This window comes from Taudactylus pleione, unplaced genomic scaffold, assembly GCF_031769625.1.
Source record: "Taudactylus pleione unplaced genomic scaffold, aTauple2 ptg000393l, whole genome shotgun sequence".
Taxonomy (NCBI): Eukaryota; Metazoa; Chordata; class Amphibia; order Anura; family Myobatrachidae; genus Taudactylus; species Taudactylus pleione.
In genome coordinates, this window is record NW_028284794.1 from 13,661,364 (window position 1) to 13,676,602 (window position 15,239).

The 15,239-nt window shown below is 42.6% G+C and overlaps 1 protein-coding gene across 2 annotated transcripts in view; it reads right to left on the reverse strand.

Annotated features, from left to right (window-relative positions):
* The window catches only part of LOC148507497 (uncharacterized), a 39,986-nt gene that overhangs the window by 3,123 nt on the left and 21,624 nt on the right, over positions 1-15,239 (reverse strand). For both annotated transcript variants that reach the window (XM_088446064.1, XM_088446065.1), the window contains exons 2-4: positions 5,496-5,622; positions 5,214-5,290; positions 3,982-4,155 (exon numbers count right to left, since the gene is read on the reverse strand). In XM_088446064.1, coding sequence (XP_088302190.1) covers positions 3,982-4,155; positions 5,214-5,290; positions 5,496-5,622 — 378 coding nt within the window. The remainder of the gene's footprint in view (positions 1-3,981; positions 4,156-5,213; positions 5,291-5,495; positions 5,623-15,239) is intronic.

Sequence of the window (15,239 nt, forward strand, 5' to 3'; positions counted from 1 at the left end):
TCAAGTGCCACGGGCTTGTCGCTGAAGTGGATGTGCACACGAACGCTTAATCGCTCACATAGGAAGCCATGCTCAGACGCAAAATCTGTATCTACCATAGTGCAAGTTTCATTGGTGCATGCGATGGTGGCTACTAAACGTGCACCAGGCGGTATTACAGCATCTGCAGGTGCTCAGAGTGGGCGTCCCAGTCCTTGTACAGTCAGACGCACGGCTATACACCAGGGGAAGGCTGATACCACCATCAGCATATAATAGTAGATGTGACTATTGCTATAGATGCTAAAGTAAACGCAGCAGTGTGCAATTCAGAATCAGGTCCTCAGAGAGCTGTGTTACAATAGGGGCAGGTAATACGTTACGTGGTACCAGTGAGGGAGGTTTTACCCCAAAGAGCAGAACAAACACACAGTAATAAAACATGATTGGGTATTACCAAACAGACACCGAGGTGAGAGGGCCCTGCTCACAAGCTTACACTATACAGGATAATAGGAGTTACATACATCAGCTTTAGTGCTACAAAGTGTTTTTTGGTCCAGTCAAATTGCAATGGGAAACGTGGGTAATGATCCAATTACACAGCAATGTTAAGGGGCCTATACATCTAACGACACATTGCCCGATCCCCCGAAAGTATCGAAAACACGATCTGACGGTCGGAAATGCTGACCGGCGGCCATCGATGTTTGCTGATCTGCCCAAGGATCGGTGAAAGTCTACATTTTAAAAGCCACCGATTTGAAAAATCATGAACATAATTTGATCATGATCAGCAAATCAGTGTTGGATTTCACTGATCCCCCAACCCCGGCATCAGGGAATCGCAGAATTGCGACAATCAGTCTCTGGTGTATGGGGGACTTTAGTTCAGGGATCAGAAGTATATATATTACATACAGTAGAGGGATACTACTGTATTCTAATAGATTGTAAGATGTTTGTTATAGACACTGAATGTGTGCGTCATATGGACAGAATTTTTTTTTTCCAAGATAATAAATGTTGTATATCCATATATTACTGTGGCAATGTGTGCTATTTGTGGTGTTTTGTAACTAGGGTATAATAGTGTTCTGCATGTACACTACACACAACAGCCCATTCTATACCTATAAGGACTTACTGTATGACTGGATATTGTAAGAAAGTGTTTGTGAAAAGTGCAGGTAGAACGTTCTTCCTTCTCCCTCTCTCTCATGTAATGCTGGGTTTTCCTTATTGCAATGTAATTGTAGAAATTGGAATTTAAAGTATATGTCATTGAGAGTGACTGTGCCCTGCATTTACCATTGTTAATCCATTATTTGTAGATTGAAAATGTGACGTTGGAAAATACAAAAAAAGACAGTACAATTACATAAACTCATTTCTATGTTGCCCCTTAGGCTGTGCTGCCCCTTCAGCTGTAATGCCCACAGACTGTGCTGCACCCTAAGTTGTGTTGTACCCTATATTGTGCTCTCCCCCAGGTTGTGCTGCCCCTGTAAAGTGCTGGCCCTGGCACATGCCTAGTTTGCCTACATGATGGATTTGTCTCTGCTGTATGTGCACAGATAGGAGGGGGAAGTACTGTATTTAACAGGTGATAATGCCGGCCATACACTGGGGGAGATTTATCATATCTTGGAGAGAGAAAAAGAAAAAGCCAAAAATTGTCTGATCTGACCAATAGTTACACAATGTATGGCCTATCTAATTTACAGAATCTATCTATCTCATATCTCTCTCTCTCATATCTATCTATCTATCTATCTATCTATCTATCTATCTATCTCATATCTATCTATCTATCTATCTATCTATCTATCTATCTCATATCTATCTATCTATCTATCTATCTATCTATCTATCTATCTATCTATCTATCTATCTATCTATCTCATATCTATCTCTCTCATATCTATCTATCTATCTATCTATCTATCTATCTATCTCATATCTATCTATCTATCTATCTATCTCATATCTATCTATCTATCTATCTATCTATCTATCTATCTATCTATCTATCTATCTATCATCTATCTATCTATCTATCTCATATCTGTCTATCTAATATCTGTCTATCTATCTATCTATCTATCTCATATCTATCTATCTATCTCATATCTATCTATCTATCTATCTATCTATCTCATATCTGTCTATCTAATATCTGTCTATCTATCTCATATCTATCTATCTCATATCTATCTATCTATCTATCTATCTCATATCTATCTATCTATCTATCTATCTCATATCTATCTATCGCATATCTATCTATCTCATATCTGTCTATCTAATATCTGTCTATGTATCTCATATCTATCTATCTATCTATCTATCTATCTATCTATCTATCTATCTATCTATCTATCTCTCTCATATCTATCTATCTATCTATCTATCTATCTATCTATCTATCTAATATCTGTCTATCTATCTATCTATCTATCTATCTATCTATCTCATATCTATCTATATATCTCATATCTATCTTTCTATCTATCTCATATCTATCTATCTCATATCTATCTATCTCATATCTATCTATCTATCTATCTATCTATCTATCTCATATCTATCTTTCTATCTATCTCATATCTATCTATCTATCTATCTATCTCATATCTATCTATCTATCTATCTATCTATCTATCTATCTATCTCATATCTATCTCTCTCATATCTATCTATCTATCTATCTCATATCTATCTATCTATTTATCTATCTATCTATCTATCTCATATCTATCTATCTATCTATCTATCTCATATCTGTCTATCTAATATCTGTCTATCTATCTATCTATCTATCTATCTATCTATCTATCTATCTCATATCTATCTATCTATCTCATATCTATCTATCTATCTATCTATCTCATATCTATCTTTCTATCTATCTCATATCTATCTATCTATCTATCTATCTATCTATCTCATATCTATCTATCTATCTATCTATCTATCTCATATCTATCTCTCTCATATCTATCTATCTATCTATCTATCTCATATCTATCTATCTATCTATTTATCTATCTATCTATCTATCTATCTATCTATCTCATATCTATCTATCTATCTATCTATCTATCTATCTATCTATCTATCTATCTATCTATCTATCTATCTATCTATCTCATATCTGTCTATCTAATATCTGTCTATCTATCTATCTATCTATCTCATATCTATCTATCTATCTATCTCATATCTATCTATCTATCTATCTATCTCATATCTATCTATCTATCTATCTATCTATCTATCTCATATCTATCTATCTATCTATCTCATATCTATCTATCGCATATCTATCTATCTCATATCTGTCTATCTAATATCTGTCTATGTATCTCATATCTATCTATCTATCTATCTATCTATCTATCTCTCTCATATCTATCTATCTATCTATCTATCTATCTAATATCTGTCTATCTATCTATCTATCTATCTATCTCATATCTAACTCATATCTATATATCTCATATCTATCTTTCTATCTATCTCATATCTATCTCATATCTATCTATCTCATATCTATCTATCTCATATCTATCTATCTATCTATCTATCTATCTATCTATCTATCTATCTATCTATCTATCTATCTCATATCTATCTTTCTATCTATCTCATATCTATCTATCTATCTATCTATCTATCTATCTATCTATCTATCTATCTATCTATCTATCTAATCTACAGAATCTATCTACCTATCTATCTATTTTATATATCTCTATCTATCTCATATCTATCTATCTATTTATCTATCTCATCTATAGCATCTATCTATTTTATATATCTCTATCTATCTCATATCTATCTATCTATTTAATCTACAGCAATTATCTTTCTATCTATAGTATCGACCTACTGTATCTATTCTATATATGTATGTATCTACAGTATCTATAGTATCTAATTATATATCTGTCTATCTATCTACAGTATCATCTATGTCTGTGACATCTCTGTGCTGACCATTCAGCTGGTGATTGCCGTTGGTTTGTGAGTCTGATACATTCGGTACTAGACCCTCGGTAGGCTTGTGTCTCTCATCCTTCCAGCTCTGTGTGGAGACATCTCTGTTGGGTGCAGATGTTGTAGAGGAGACCGTGGAAGTCAGGGGCTCCTGTAGACACTCTTCTCTTCTTCCTGTACAGAGGAGAACTAGATGAGTAGATGTAATCTCAACACATGATACAATACAGGACATTCAGCCTATTGTCTCTGTTGTGCTAAAATCTAAAGGTGCTCCCACAACGTATTAGCTTAATGGTGGGCACAGCTTTGCAGCCAGGCTAATGTAGGTTTTGTATGTCACTTACATTTCCAAAACATATTGTCTATTTGGTTTAGGTCACAAGCTGTACAAATGTCAGAAGTGATTTATTTGATCTCAGGGTTTACTTCACGAAAACCTGCAATTCCAATAAGGGTGTGCAGACTTTTCTTTAAAGCTGTTTTATATAAACCTACTTGTATTTTCGGTATAGTGTCCCTTCCAGGTTGCTGACGAAAAAACAACCTCCCTGCTGGGTTTAAGGACTGTCAGACATCTGGAGCTCTGGATAGGGGGAGGGGCCACTTAGGACAATAGTTTTGTAGGTGGTGATGCAACTTTAAAAGTAACCTATTAGTATTAAGCGGTAGTAATGTTTTTGTTTTTTATAACATGTCTATTCCTGTTTTAGATTTGAAGGGTATTAGAAATCCTCTCAGAACTCCATGACCTGCATATAAGCACTAGGCCTGTGCATCTTCCAGTATCCTTATAACATACAGTAGTGCTATCCAAGTATCATCATGAAAAGGGTCCACATTGTTTTTAATGATGTCATTGCAGACTCCACACATAATAAGGTGTCATCCATTATAGACTATGGTTCTTCAGGCAAGCTGGGGGCCACAAATAAAGCTTTGTAGGGGAGCATCTGACCCACAGGCTGGCTTTGGTCAGTACAGTCAGGATTGCTGGGAGATCTTTTGGGCCCCGCTATTAGTGTGTGGGGGGGGGGTACATAACCAAACATGTGAGGGCATGACCATGCTCCTGTTGTAAATACCGGGCTCTGAAAGGGGCGTGGCTGCACCTCCCTGGCAGGCCCAGACCAAGGTACTCTGCACCTCCCTATCGGTGCCCCTGGTTAAACGATACTTAATCCTCTATACAGTAATGATAGTTCTGAAGAGACTACAGAATACAGCCTCACCTTTGTCAATACAGTTGATAACCTTCTGCACTTGTTCATTTTTTTTAAAACAAATTTTTATTCTTGGTAACGTAAATCTGAAAAGAAAAAAAGAAGCAGCGGGTAAAGGCAAAAGCAAGAGGCAAATAGTGGTTAGAGGTAGGATGTAGGTGTGAAATAGGTTTGGAGAACAACCAGATAGAAAGTACTGTACATACTGGAGTAATATTTAATTTTAGCTGAAGACAGTGATGAGTCTGGAGAGAGGACAGTTAGGTTACAGGATAATAATATTGCTCTTACTCTTCAATGTTGAGTCGACAAGAAGCATGTGTTATGGTGTTCTGTAGTAACAATGCAAAATAAGAGTCATTCCATGATTCTATCTGTTTACAGCAACCTTTGTGGCTGTTGGCGATTTGAGAAACACCTGTGAAACGATCAGAGAAGGACGGTCATGGCAGATAATACATACATATGTACTGTATATATGTAATAACCTGTGTCATCTGTAATAGGTGTTATTGTTTGAGTACTGTCGTTCATATATGAGAAGAAAGATGGAAAATAATATAATAATAAGAGTGAAATAGAAACTTCTAAGAATTAAATAAAAAGTTTATATAGTTTAAATGAATAAAGGGGGAGGTCATCCACACAGCCAGATGCAGATTCATAATCTGAGGCAGGTCCAAGGTCCTGGAGATGCGCTAGTGGTGAAATAAATGCACATATATGGAAAGTGTGAGTGTGTAAATTAGACCTGGGGACCAGACCCCGAATCTCTTGAGATGCCGATGTTCACAGGGATCAGCGTTTTTTTTGCTACTATGCGTGCGCGGAAATCCCTAAATACTCATACGCCCCGCGCAGTTGGGATTTAGACGCCCAGTATTAGAAATGTAAAGGTGCTGTGTGTTCCCAGGAGGAGGCCATTCACTGTCCCGGAGATATACTGCCTAATGCGCATGTTATGGGCGTGTCGCTGAAGCGATTGAGCACACAGACAATTAATGGCTCACATAGGAGGCCATGATAAAACGTAAAATCTGTACCTACCATAGTGCAAGTTTCAATGGTGCATGTGATGGTGGCTACTAAAGATGCGGCAAGCGGTACTACAGCACCTAAAGGTGCTCAGAGTGGGCGTCCCAGTCCTTGCACAGACAGACGCACAGCTGTATATCAGGGGAAGGCTGATACCACCATCAGCATATAATAGTAGATGTGACTATTGCAAAACGCAGCAGAGAATCAGGCCCTTAGGGGTCTATTTACTAATCAGTGTTAGGAGACAGAGTGAAAAGTGATAAGAAAGTGATAAGGTGCCAGCCAATCAGCTCCCAACTGTCATTATTTCAAACACAGCCTGTGAGATGACAGTTGGGAGCTGATTGGCTGGCACCTTATCACTTTTCACTCTCTAAGGGGTCTATTTACTAAACAGTGTCTCCTAACACTGCTTAGTAAATAGACCCCTTAGAGAGCTGTGTTACAATAGGGGCAGGTAATAATCAATATGGCAACCTACAAAAAGACAAAAGGCATGTTATTCAAGTGCCACGGGCTTGTCGCTGAAGTGGTTGTGCACACGAACGCTTAATCGCTCACATAGGAAGCCATGCTCAGACGCAAAATCTGTATCTACCATAGTGCAAGTTTCATTGGTGCATGCGATGGTGGCTACTAAACGTGCACCAGGCGGTATTACAGCATCTGCAGGTGCTCAGAGTGGGCGTCCCAGTCCTTGCACAGTCAGACGCACGGCTATACACCAGGGGAAGGCTGATACCACCATCAGCATATAATAGTAGATGTGACTATTGCTATAGATGCTAAAGTAAACGCAGCAGTGTGCAATTCAGAATCAGGTCCTCAGAGAGCTGTGTTACAATAGGGGCAGGTAATACGTTACGTGGTACCAGTGAGGGAGGTTTTACCCCATAGAGCAGAACAAACACACAGTAGTAAAACATAACTGGGTATTACCAAACAGACACCGAGGTGAGAGGGCCTTGCTCACAAGCTTACACTCTATGGGAGTTGGATACATGAGCTTTAGTGTTACAAAGTGCCGAGTAGCAATGGGAAACGTGTGTAGTAGTGATCCAATTACACAGCAATGTTAGTTCAGGGATCAGAAGTTTAGAGAATATAGTTTTTTTTTGTTTTTTTTACATACAGTAGAGGATACTACTGTATTCTAATTAGGGGTGTGCACCGGCCACTTTTCGTGATTTGTGTTTTGGTTTTGGATCTGGATCTTTCTTTGTGTTTTGGATCTGGATTGGTTTTGCCAAAACCACCCTTCCGTGTTTTGGGTTCTGGGTTTTGTGTTTTGGATCTGTATTTTTTTGAAAAAAAGCATAAAAACAGCTAAAATCACAGAATTTGTTGGTTTTTCTGCTCCTATGCTATTATTAACCTCAATAACCTTAATTTCCACTCATTTCCAGTCTATTCTGAACACCTCACACCTCACAATAGTGTTTTTATGTCCAAAAGGTTGCACCGAGGTAGCTGGATGACTATGCTAAGCGACACGAGTGGGCGGCACAAACACGTGACCCATCTAGGAGTGACACTGCAGTGGCAGACAGGATGGCAGTTAGAAAAACTAGGCCCCAAACTGTACATAATGCAAAGAAAAAAAAGAGGTGCAAGATGGAATTGTCCTTGGGCCCTCCCACCCACCCTTATGTTGTATAAACAGGACATGCACACTTTAACAAATCAATCATTTCAGCGCCAGGGTCTGCCACACAACTGTGGCTGAAATGATTGGTTCGTTTGCGCCCCCACAAAACAAGCTGGCAATTAATGTGTCCCTGCACAAACTGGCTCTACAGAGGCAAGATGTCATCCTCATCCTCCTCATCCACCGATTCCTCACCCTCTTCAGTGTGTACATCCTCATCCTCACAAAGTATTAACTCGTCCCCACTTGAATCCACCACCACAGGTCCCTCTGTACCTTCTGGAGGCTGGTCTCCCTGGAAGAGCTGATAATTCATTTTGATGAACATCATCTTCTCCACATTTTGTGGAAGCAACCTCCTACGCCTTTCACTGACAAGGTTCCCGGCTGCACTAAACACTCTTTCGGAGTACACACTGGAGGGGGGGCAGCTCAGGTAAAATAGAGCCAGTTTGTACAGGGGCCTCCAAATTGCCTCTTTTTCCTGCCAGTACAGGTATGGACAGTCTGACATGCCTACTTGGATGCTGTCACCGATGTAATCCTCCAACATTCTGTCAATGGTGACAGTATCATATGCAGTGACAGTAGACATGTCAGAAATTGTTGCCAGGTCCTTCAGTCTGGACCAGATGTCCAAACTTGGTCCTGCCTGCCCTGCATCACCGCCAGCGGGTTGCTTAGGATACCTAAGTTTTTTCCTGGCAGCCCCAGTTGCGGGAGAAAATGAAGAAGGAGCCGTTGACGTGTCACGTTCCGCTTCAGCTGACAGTGTGTTCACCAGCAGGTCTTTGCAGGCTTGTGTCGGCCGTAAAGAGAGACACCACATAGGCTTTAAACCTAGGACCGAGCACGGTGGCCAAAATGTAGTGGTCTGATTTCAACAGATTGACCACCCTGGAATCCTGGCAAAGCGATTGAAGGGCTTCATCCACAAGTCCCACATGCCGAGCGGAATCGCTCCGTCTTAGCTCCTCCTTCACTTTCTCCAGCTGCTTCTGCAAAAGCCTGATGAGGGGAATGACCTGACTCAAGCTGGCAGTGTCTGAACTGACTTCACGTGTGGCAAGTTCGAAGGGCTGGAGAACCTTGCACAACACGGAAATCATTCTCCACTGCGCTTGAGTCAGGTGCATACCCCCTCCTTTGCCTATGTCATAGGTGGATGTATAGGCTTGTATGGCCTTTTGCTGCTCCTCCATCCTCTGAAGCATATAGAGGGTTGAGTTCCACCGCGTCACAACCTCTTGCTTCAGGTGATGGCAGGGCAGGTTCAAGAGTGTTTGCTGGTGCTCCAGTCTTCGGCACGCAGTCGCTGAATGGCAAAAGTGGCCAGAAATTTTTCGGGCCACCCAAAGCGTCTCCTGCACGCCCCTGTCGCTTTTCAGAAAATTCTGCACCATCAAGTTTATTGTGTGAGCAAAACATGGGACGTGCTGGAATTTGCCCAGATGTAATGCCCGCACAATATTGGTGGTGTTGTCAGATATCACAAATCCCCTGGAGAGTCTAAGTGGGGTAAGCCACTGGGCGATGATTTCCCTCAGTTTCTCTAAGAGGTTGTCGGCGGTGTGCCTCTTACTGAAACCGGTGATACACAGCATAGCCTGCCTTGTAACGAGCTGGCGTTTCTGAGATGCTGCTACTGGTGATGCTGCTGCTGTTGCTGCGTAAGGTGATACATCTACCCAGTGGGCTGTCACAGTCATATAGTCCTTAGTCTGCCCTGTTCCACTTGTCCACATGTCCGTGGTTAAGTGGACATTGTGTACAACGGCATTTTTCAGGACACTGAGGACACTTTTTCTGACGTTTCTGTACAGTCTCGGTATCGCCTGCATAGTGAAGTGGAATCTAGACGGGATTTGGAACCGGGGACACACTACCTCCATCAATTGTCTAAATCACACTGCACTAATGGCGGATACCGGACGCACGTCTAACACCAACATAGCAGTCAAGGCCTCAGTTATACGTTTTGCTTCAGGATGACTGCTGTCGTACTTCATCCTCCTCGCTAAGGACTGTTGGAGGGTCAATTGTTTAGTAAAAGTAGTGGTGTTCCTACTTCCTCTCTGGGATGATGAACGACTCCCAGCAGCAGCAACAGCAGCAGCGGCAGCAGTAGGCGTAGCGATGCAGGATCCTCTGGAGGAATCCCGGATAGGAGAGTCAGTCATGCCAGTGACATGGCCTGCAGGACTACTTCCGATCCTGACTAAGGAGGAAATTGACGAGGAGGGAGTTGACGGTGTGGTTTGCAGGCGCTTGGATACAACAGGACAACAGGATTTAGGTGTCCCTGGACTGCTTACGGTCTTAGCCAAAGTTTCTGAACTTGACAGTAACTTTTTATGAACGCGCTGCAGGTGCCGTATAAGGGAGGATGTTCCTAGGTGGTTGACGTCCCTACCCCTACTTATTTCACCTTTACATATGGTACATATGGCAAGACAGTTGTTGTCCGGATTTGGATAGAAATATTGCCAGACCAAAGAGGTGGAATGTTTGGTCTTCTGCCCAGGCATGACCGTGATGGGCTTTTTCATCCCACAGACAACAACTGTCTCCCCCGGAGCCTGATTTAAACAAACCACATCACCATCAGAATCCTCCTCGCCAACTTCCTCCTCAGCGCCAGCTACACCAGTATCCTCATCCTGTTGTACTTCAACAGTGACATCTTCAATTTGCATATCAGCAAGTGAACTGTGGGTGCTCCTTTCAGCACTTGCAGGGGGCGTGCAAATGGTGGAAAGAGCCACCTCTTCCCGTCCAGTGCTGGGAAGGTCAGGCATCGCAACCACCACCACACTTGGACTCTCCTTGGGGATTTGTGATATCTTCTTAGAAAGCACAGTTCTTCGCTGTGCTTTTGCCAGCTTAACTCTTTTGATTTTTTTAGTGGGAGGAGGGCTTCCATCGTCATGTGAAGCTGAACCACTAGTCATGAACATACTAGGGATCGACATTAGCCGTTCCTTGCCACTCCGTGTCGTAAATGGCATATTGGCAAGTTTACGTTTCTCTTCAGCTGATTTAAATGTCTTTTTCAAGGTCATTTTCCTGAACTTTGCCATTTGGGATTGTATGTGCCCTCTACGATGACATTGGGCATCGGCCTTGGCAGACGACGTTGATGGCATGTTATCGTCTATGTCATGACTAGTGGCAGCAGCTTCAGCACTAGGAGGAAGTGGTTCTTGATCTTTCTCTATTTTATTTTTATCGGAGAAAGTTTGGTCCTCCATTTATGTTATATCGATTTGATATATACGTGCGGCTAAACACAGAAAATATATATTTTTTTTTGTTTGGACTGGAGTGTACTTTCGGCGGTTACAGCACCCTTAACGGTCAAGCCAGCCGGACCTTTACTTATGACACAGGCGCACGCTTGGCACTACTTTGTTGATGCACGTGCGGCTACTGCGCACACAATTCACAAACACAGAAAATATATAATTTTTTTTTTGGTTTGGACTGGAGTGTACTTTCGGGGGTTACAGCACCCTTAACGGTCAAGCCAGCCGGCCTTTACTTATGACACAGGCGCACGCTTGGCACTACTTTGTTGATGCACGTGCGGCTACTGCGCACACAATTCACAAACACAGAAAATAATTTTTTTTTTGGTTTGGACTGGAGTGTACTTTCGGGGGTTACAGCACCCTTAGCGGTCAAGCCAGCCGGCCCTTTACTTATGACACAGGCGCACGCTTGGCACTACTTTGTTGATGCACGTGCGGCTACTGCGCACACAATTCACAAACACAGAAAATATATAATTTTTTTTTTGGTTTGGACTGGAGTGTACTTTCGGGGGTTACAGCACCCTTTAACAGTCAAGCCAGCCGGCCCTTTACTTATGACACAGGCGCACGCTTGGCACTACTTTGTTGATGCACGTGCGGCTACTGCGCACACAATTCACAAACACAGAAAATAATTTTTTTTTTGGTTTGGACTGGAGTGTACTTTCGGGGGTTACAGCACCCTTAGCGGTCAAGCCAGCCGGCCCTTTACTTATTACACAGGCGCACGCTTGGCACTACTTTGTTGATGCACGTGCGGCTACTGCGCACACAATTCACAAACACAGAAAATATATAATTTTTTTTTTGGTTTGGACTGGAGTGTACTTTCGGGGGTTACAGCACCCTTTAACAGTCAAGCCAGCCGGCCCTTTACTTATGACACAGGCGCACGCTTGGCACTACTTTGTTGATGCACGTGCGGCTACTGCGCACACAATTCACAAACACAGAAAATATATAATTTTTTTATTGGTTTGGACTGGAGTGTACTTTCGGGGGTTACAGCACCCTTAACGGTCAAGCCAGCCGGCCTTTACTTATGACACAGGCGCACGCTTGGCACTACTTTGTTGATGCACGTGCGGCTACTGCGCACACAATTCACAAACACAGAAAATAATTTTTTTTTTGGTTTGGACTGGAGTGTACTTTCGGGGGTTACAGCACCCTTAGCGGTCAAGCCAGCCGGCCCTTTACTTATGACACAGGCGCACGCTTGGCACTACTTTGTTGATGCACGTGCGGCTACTGCGCACACAATTCACAAACACAGAAAATATATAATTTTTTTTTTGGTTTGGACTGGAGTGTACTTTCGGGGGTTACAGCACCCTTAGCGGTCAAGCCAGCCGGCCCTTTACTTATTACACAGGCGCACGCTTGGCACTACTTTGTTGATGCACGTGCGGCTACTGCACACACAATTCACAAACACAGAAAATATATAATTTTTTTTTTGGTTTGGACTGGAGTGTACTTTCGGGGGTTACAGCACCCTTAACGGTCAAGCCAGCCGGCCTTTACTTATGACACAGGCGCACGCTTGGCACTACTTTGTTGATGCACGTGCGGCTACTGCGCACACAATTCACAAACACAGAAAATAATTTTTTTTTGGTTTGGACTGGAGTGTACTTTCGGGGGTTACAGCACCCTTTAACGGTCAAGCCAGCCGGCCCTTTACTTATGACACAGGCGCACGCTTGGCACTACTTTGTTGATGCACGTGCGGCTACTGCGCACACATTTCACAAACAGAAAATATATAATTTTTTTTTTGGTTTGGACTGGAGTGTACTTTCGGGGGTTACAGCACCCTTAACGGTCAAGCCAGCCGGCCCTTTACTTATGACACAGGCGCACGCTTGGCACTACTTTGTTGATGCACGTGCGGCTACTGCGCACACAATTCACAAACACAGAAAATATATAATTTTTTTTTTGGTTTGGACTGGAGTGTACTTTCGGGGGTTACAGCACCCTTAACGGTCAAGCCAGCCGGCCCTTTACTTATGACACAGGCGCACGCTTGGCACTACTTTGTTGATGCACGTGCTGCTACTGCGCACACAATTCACAAACACAGAAAATATATAATTTTTTTAGCACTTGGGGGGAGCACCCCTGATGGACAGAGCACCCCCTGGACAACACTACAGCACCCCTTTAGGACTGGGACACTGCACAGGACTTTAGAGTGGACACAGCCCCTATGGAGAACTGACTGCACAACACAGTCCAGCCAGCCCCTATGGACTTTGAAGTAGTGGACACAGCCCCTATTAACAACAGCAGCACAGCACAACACAGCCAGCCCCTATGGACTTTGAAGTAGTGGACAACAGCAGCACTACACTACACTACACTACACAGCCCTAACTCCCACCCTCCCTCTTCACTGTCCACAGCCGAGTGAGAAAATGGCGCCGACGCGGGTACCTTATATAGGATCCAAAACCCGCGAGACTCGGAAGGCGGGATGATGACGTTTTGCCTCGATTTCAGATCCGAGTCAGGCGGGAAAAGTCGAGCCTGACTCGGATCGGACTCGGATCGGGGGGGCTCTGGGGGGTTCGGATTTCAGAAATCCGAACCCGCTCACCCCTAATTCTAATAGATTGTAAGCTGTTTGTTATAGACCCTGAATGTGTGCATCATATGGACAGAAAAAAAAATATTTTTTCAAGATAATCGATGTTGCATAGCCATATATAATAAAGGATTACTGTGGTAATGTGTACTATTTGTGGTATACGTATTTGCAAATACGGTATAATAGTGTTCTGCATGTACACTACACACAACAGCCCATTTTATACCTATAAGGACTTACTGTATGACTGGATATTGTAAAAAAGTGTTTGTGAAAAGTGCAGGTAGAACTTTCTTCCTTCTCCCTCTCTCTCTCATATAATGCTGGGTTTTCCTTAATGCAATGTAATTGTAGAAGTTGGAATTTAAAGTATATGTCATTGAGAGTGACTGTGCCCTGCATTTACCATTGTTAATCCATTATTTGTAGATTGAAAATGTGAAGTTGGAGAAAACAAATGAAGACAGTACAATTACATAAACTCATTTCTATGTTGCCCCTTAGGCTGTGCTGTCCCTTCTGCTGTAATGCCCCCAGACTGTACAGTGCTTCCCCTTAAGCTGTACTGCCCCCAGACTGTACAGTGCTGTCCCTTAAGCTGTAATGCCCCTATACTGTACATTGCTGTCCCTTAAGCTGTACTGCTCCACAGACTGTGCGCCCCCTAAGTTGTGTTGTCCCCTATATAGTGCTCTCCCCCAGGTTGTGCTGCCCCTGCAAAGTGCTGGCCCAGACACCTGCCTAATTTGCCTACATGATGAATTTGGCTCTGCTCTATGTGCACAGAGAGGAATGAGAAGTACTGTGTGTAACATTTGATAATGCCGGCCATACACTGGGGGAGATTTATCAAATCTTGGAAAAAGAAAAAGTGTAGAGAAAAAGAAAAAGGCAAAAATTGCCTGATTGGACCGATAGTTGCACAATGTATGGCCGCCTTTACCATTAGTCAACCAAGGGTTTGTTGTCAATTTAAAAGCTGAATATTTAGGACTATTTATACTCACAGTAGCTGTTATATGTTCACATTGCTTATATGCAATTTAAAAGTGACAGGTTTGTTAGGTGGAACATCTACATTAACCCCTCATCATCATTCCTGTCCTCCTCTCTGCATGTGTTGACCCCTTCTCATTTGCTGGTTGGTATCACTGGAGCTTTGAACCTCCTTGAACTGGCTTCATCCACCACTAAGGTGGCTTCATGTGAGGTTTCGCCGTTGCACACCTCTACAAATATGGATGAGATCCACAGTGACTGGGAGCGCTTGGGCATAAAGGAGGTGTCTTAAGTGGGCCTGAACAGTGCACACAATATTGGCCAAAAGAAAAAGTAGAGATATGGTAAGAACTTACTCTTGTTATCTCTTTTTCTAAGAGGTCCATAGGGTCCACAGGAAACCTAGGGGTATAGGTGATGATGAAGTAATCTGGGCACCA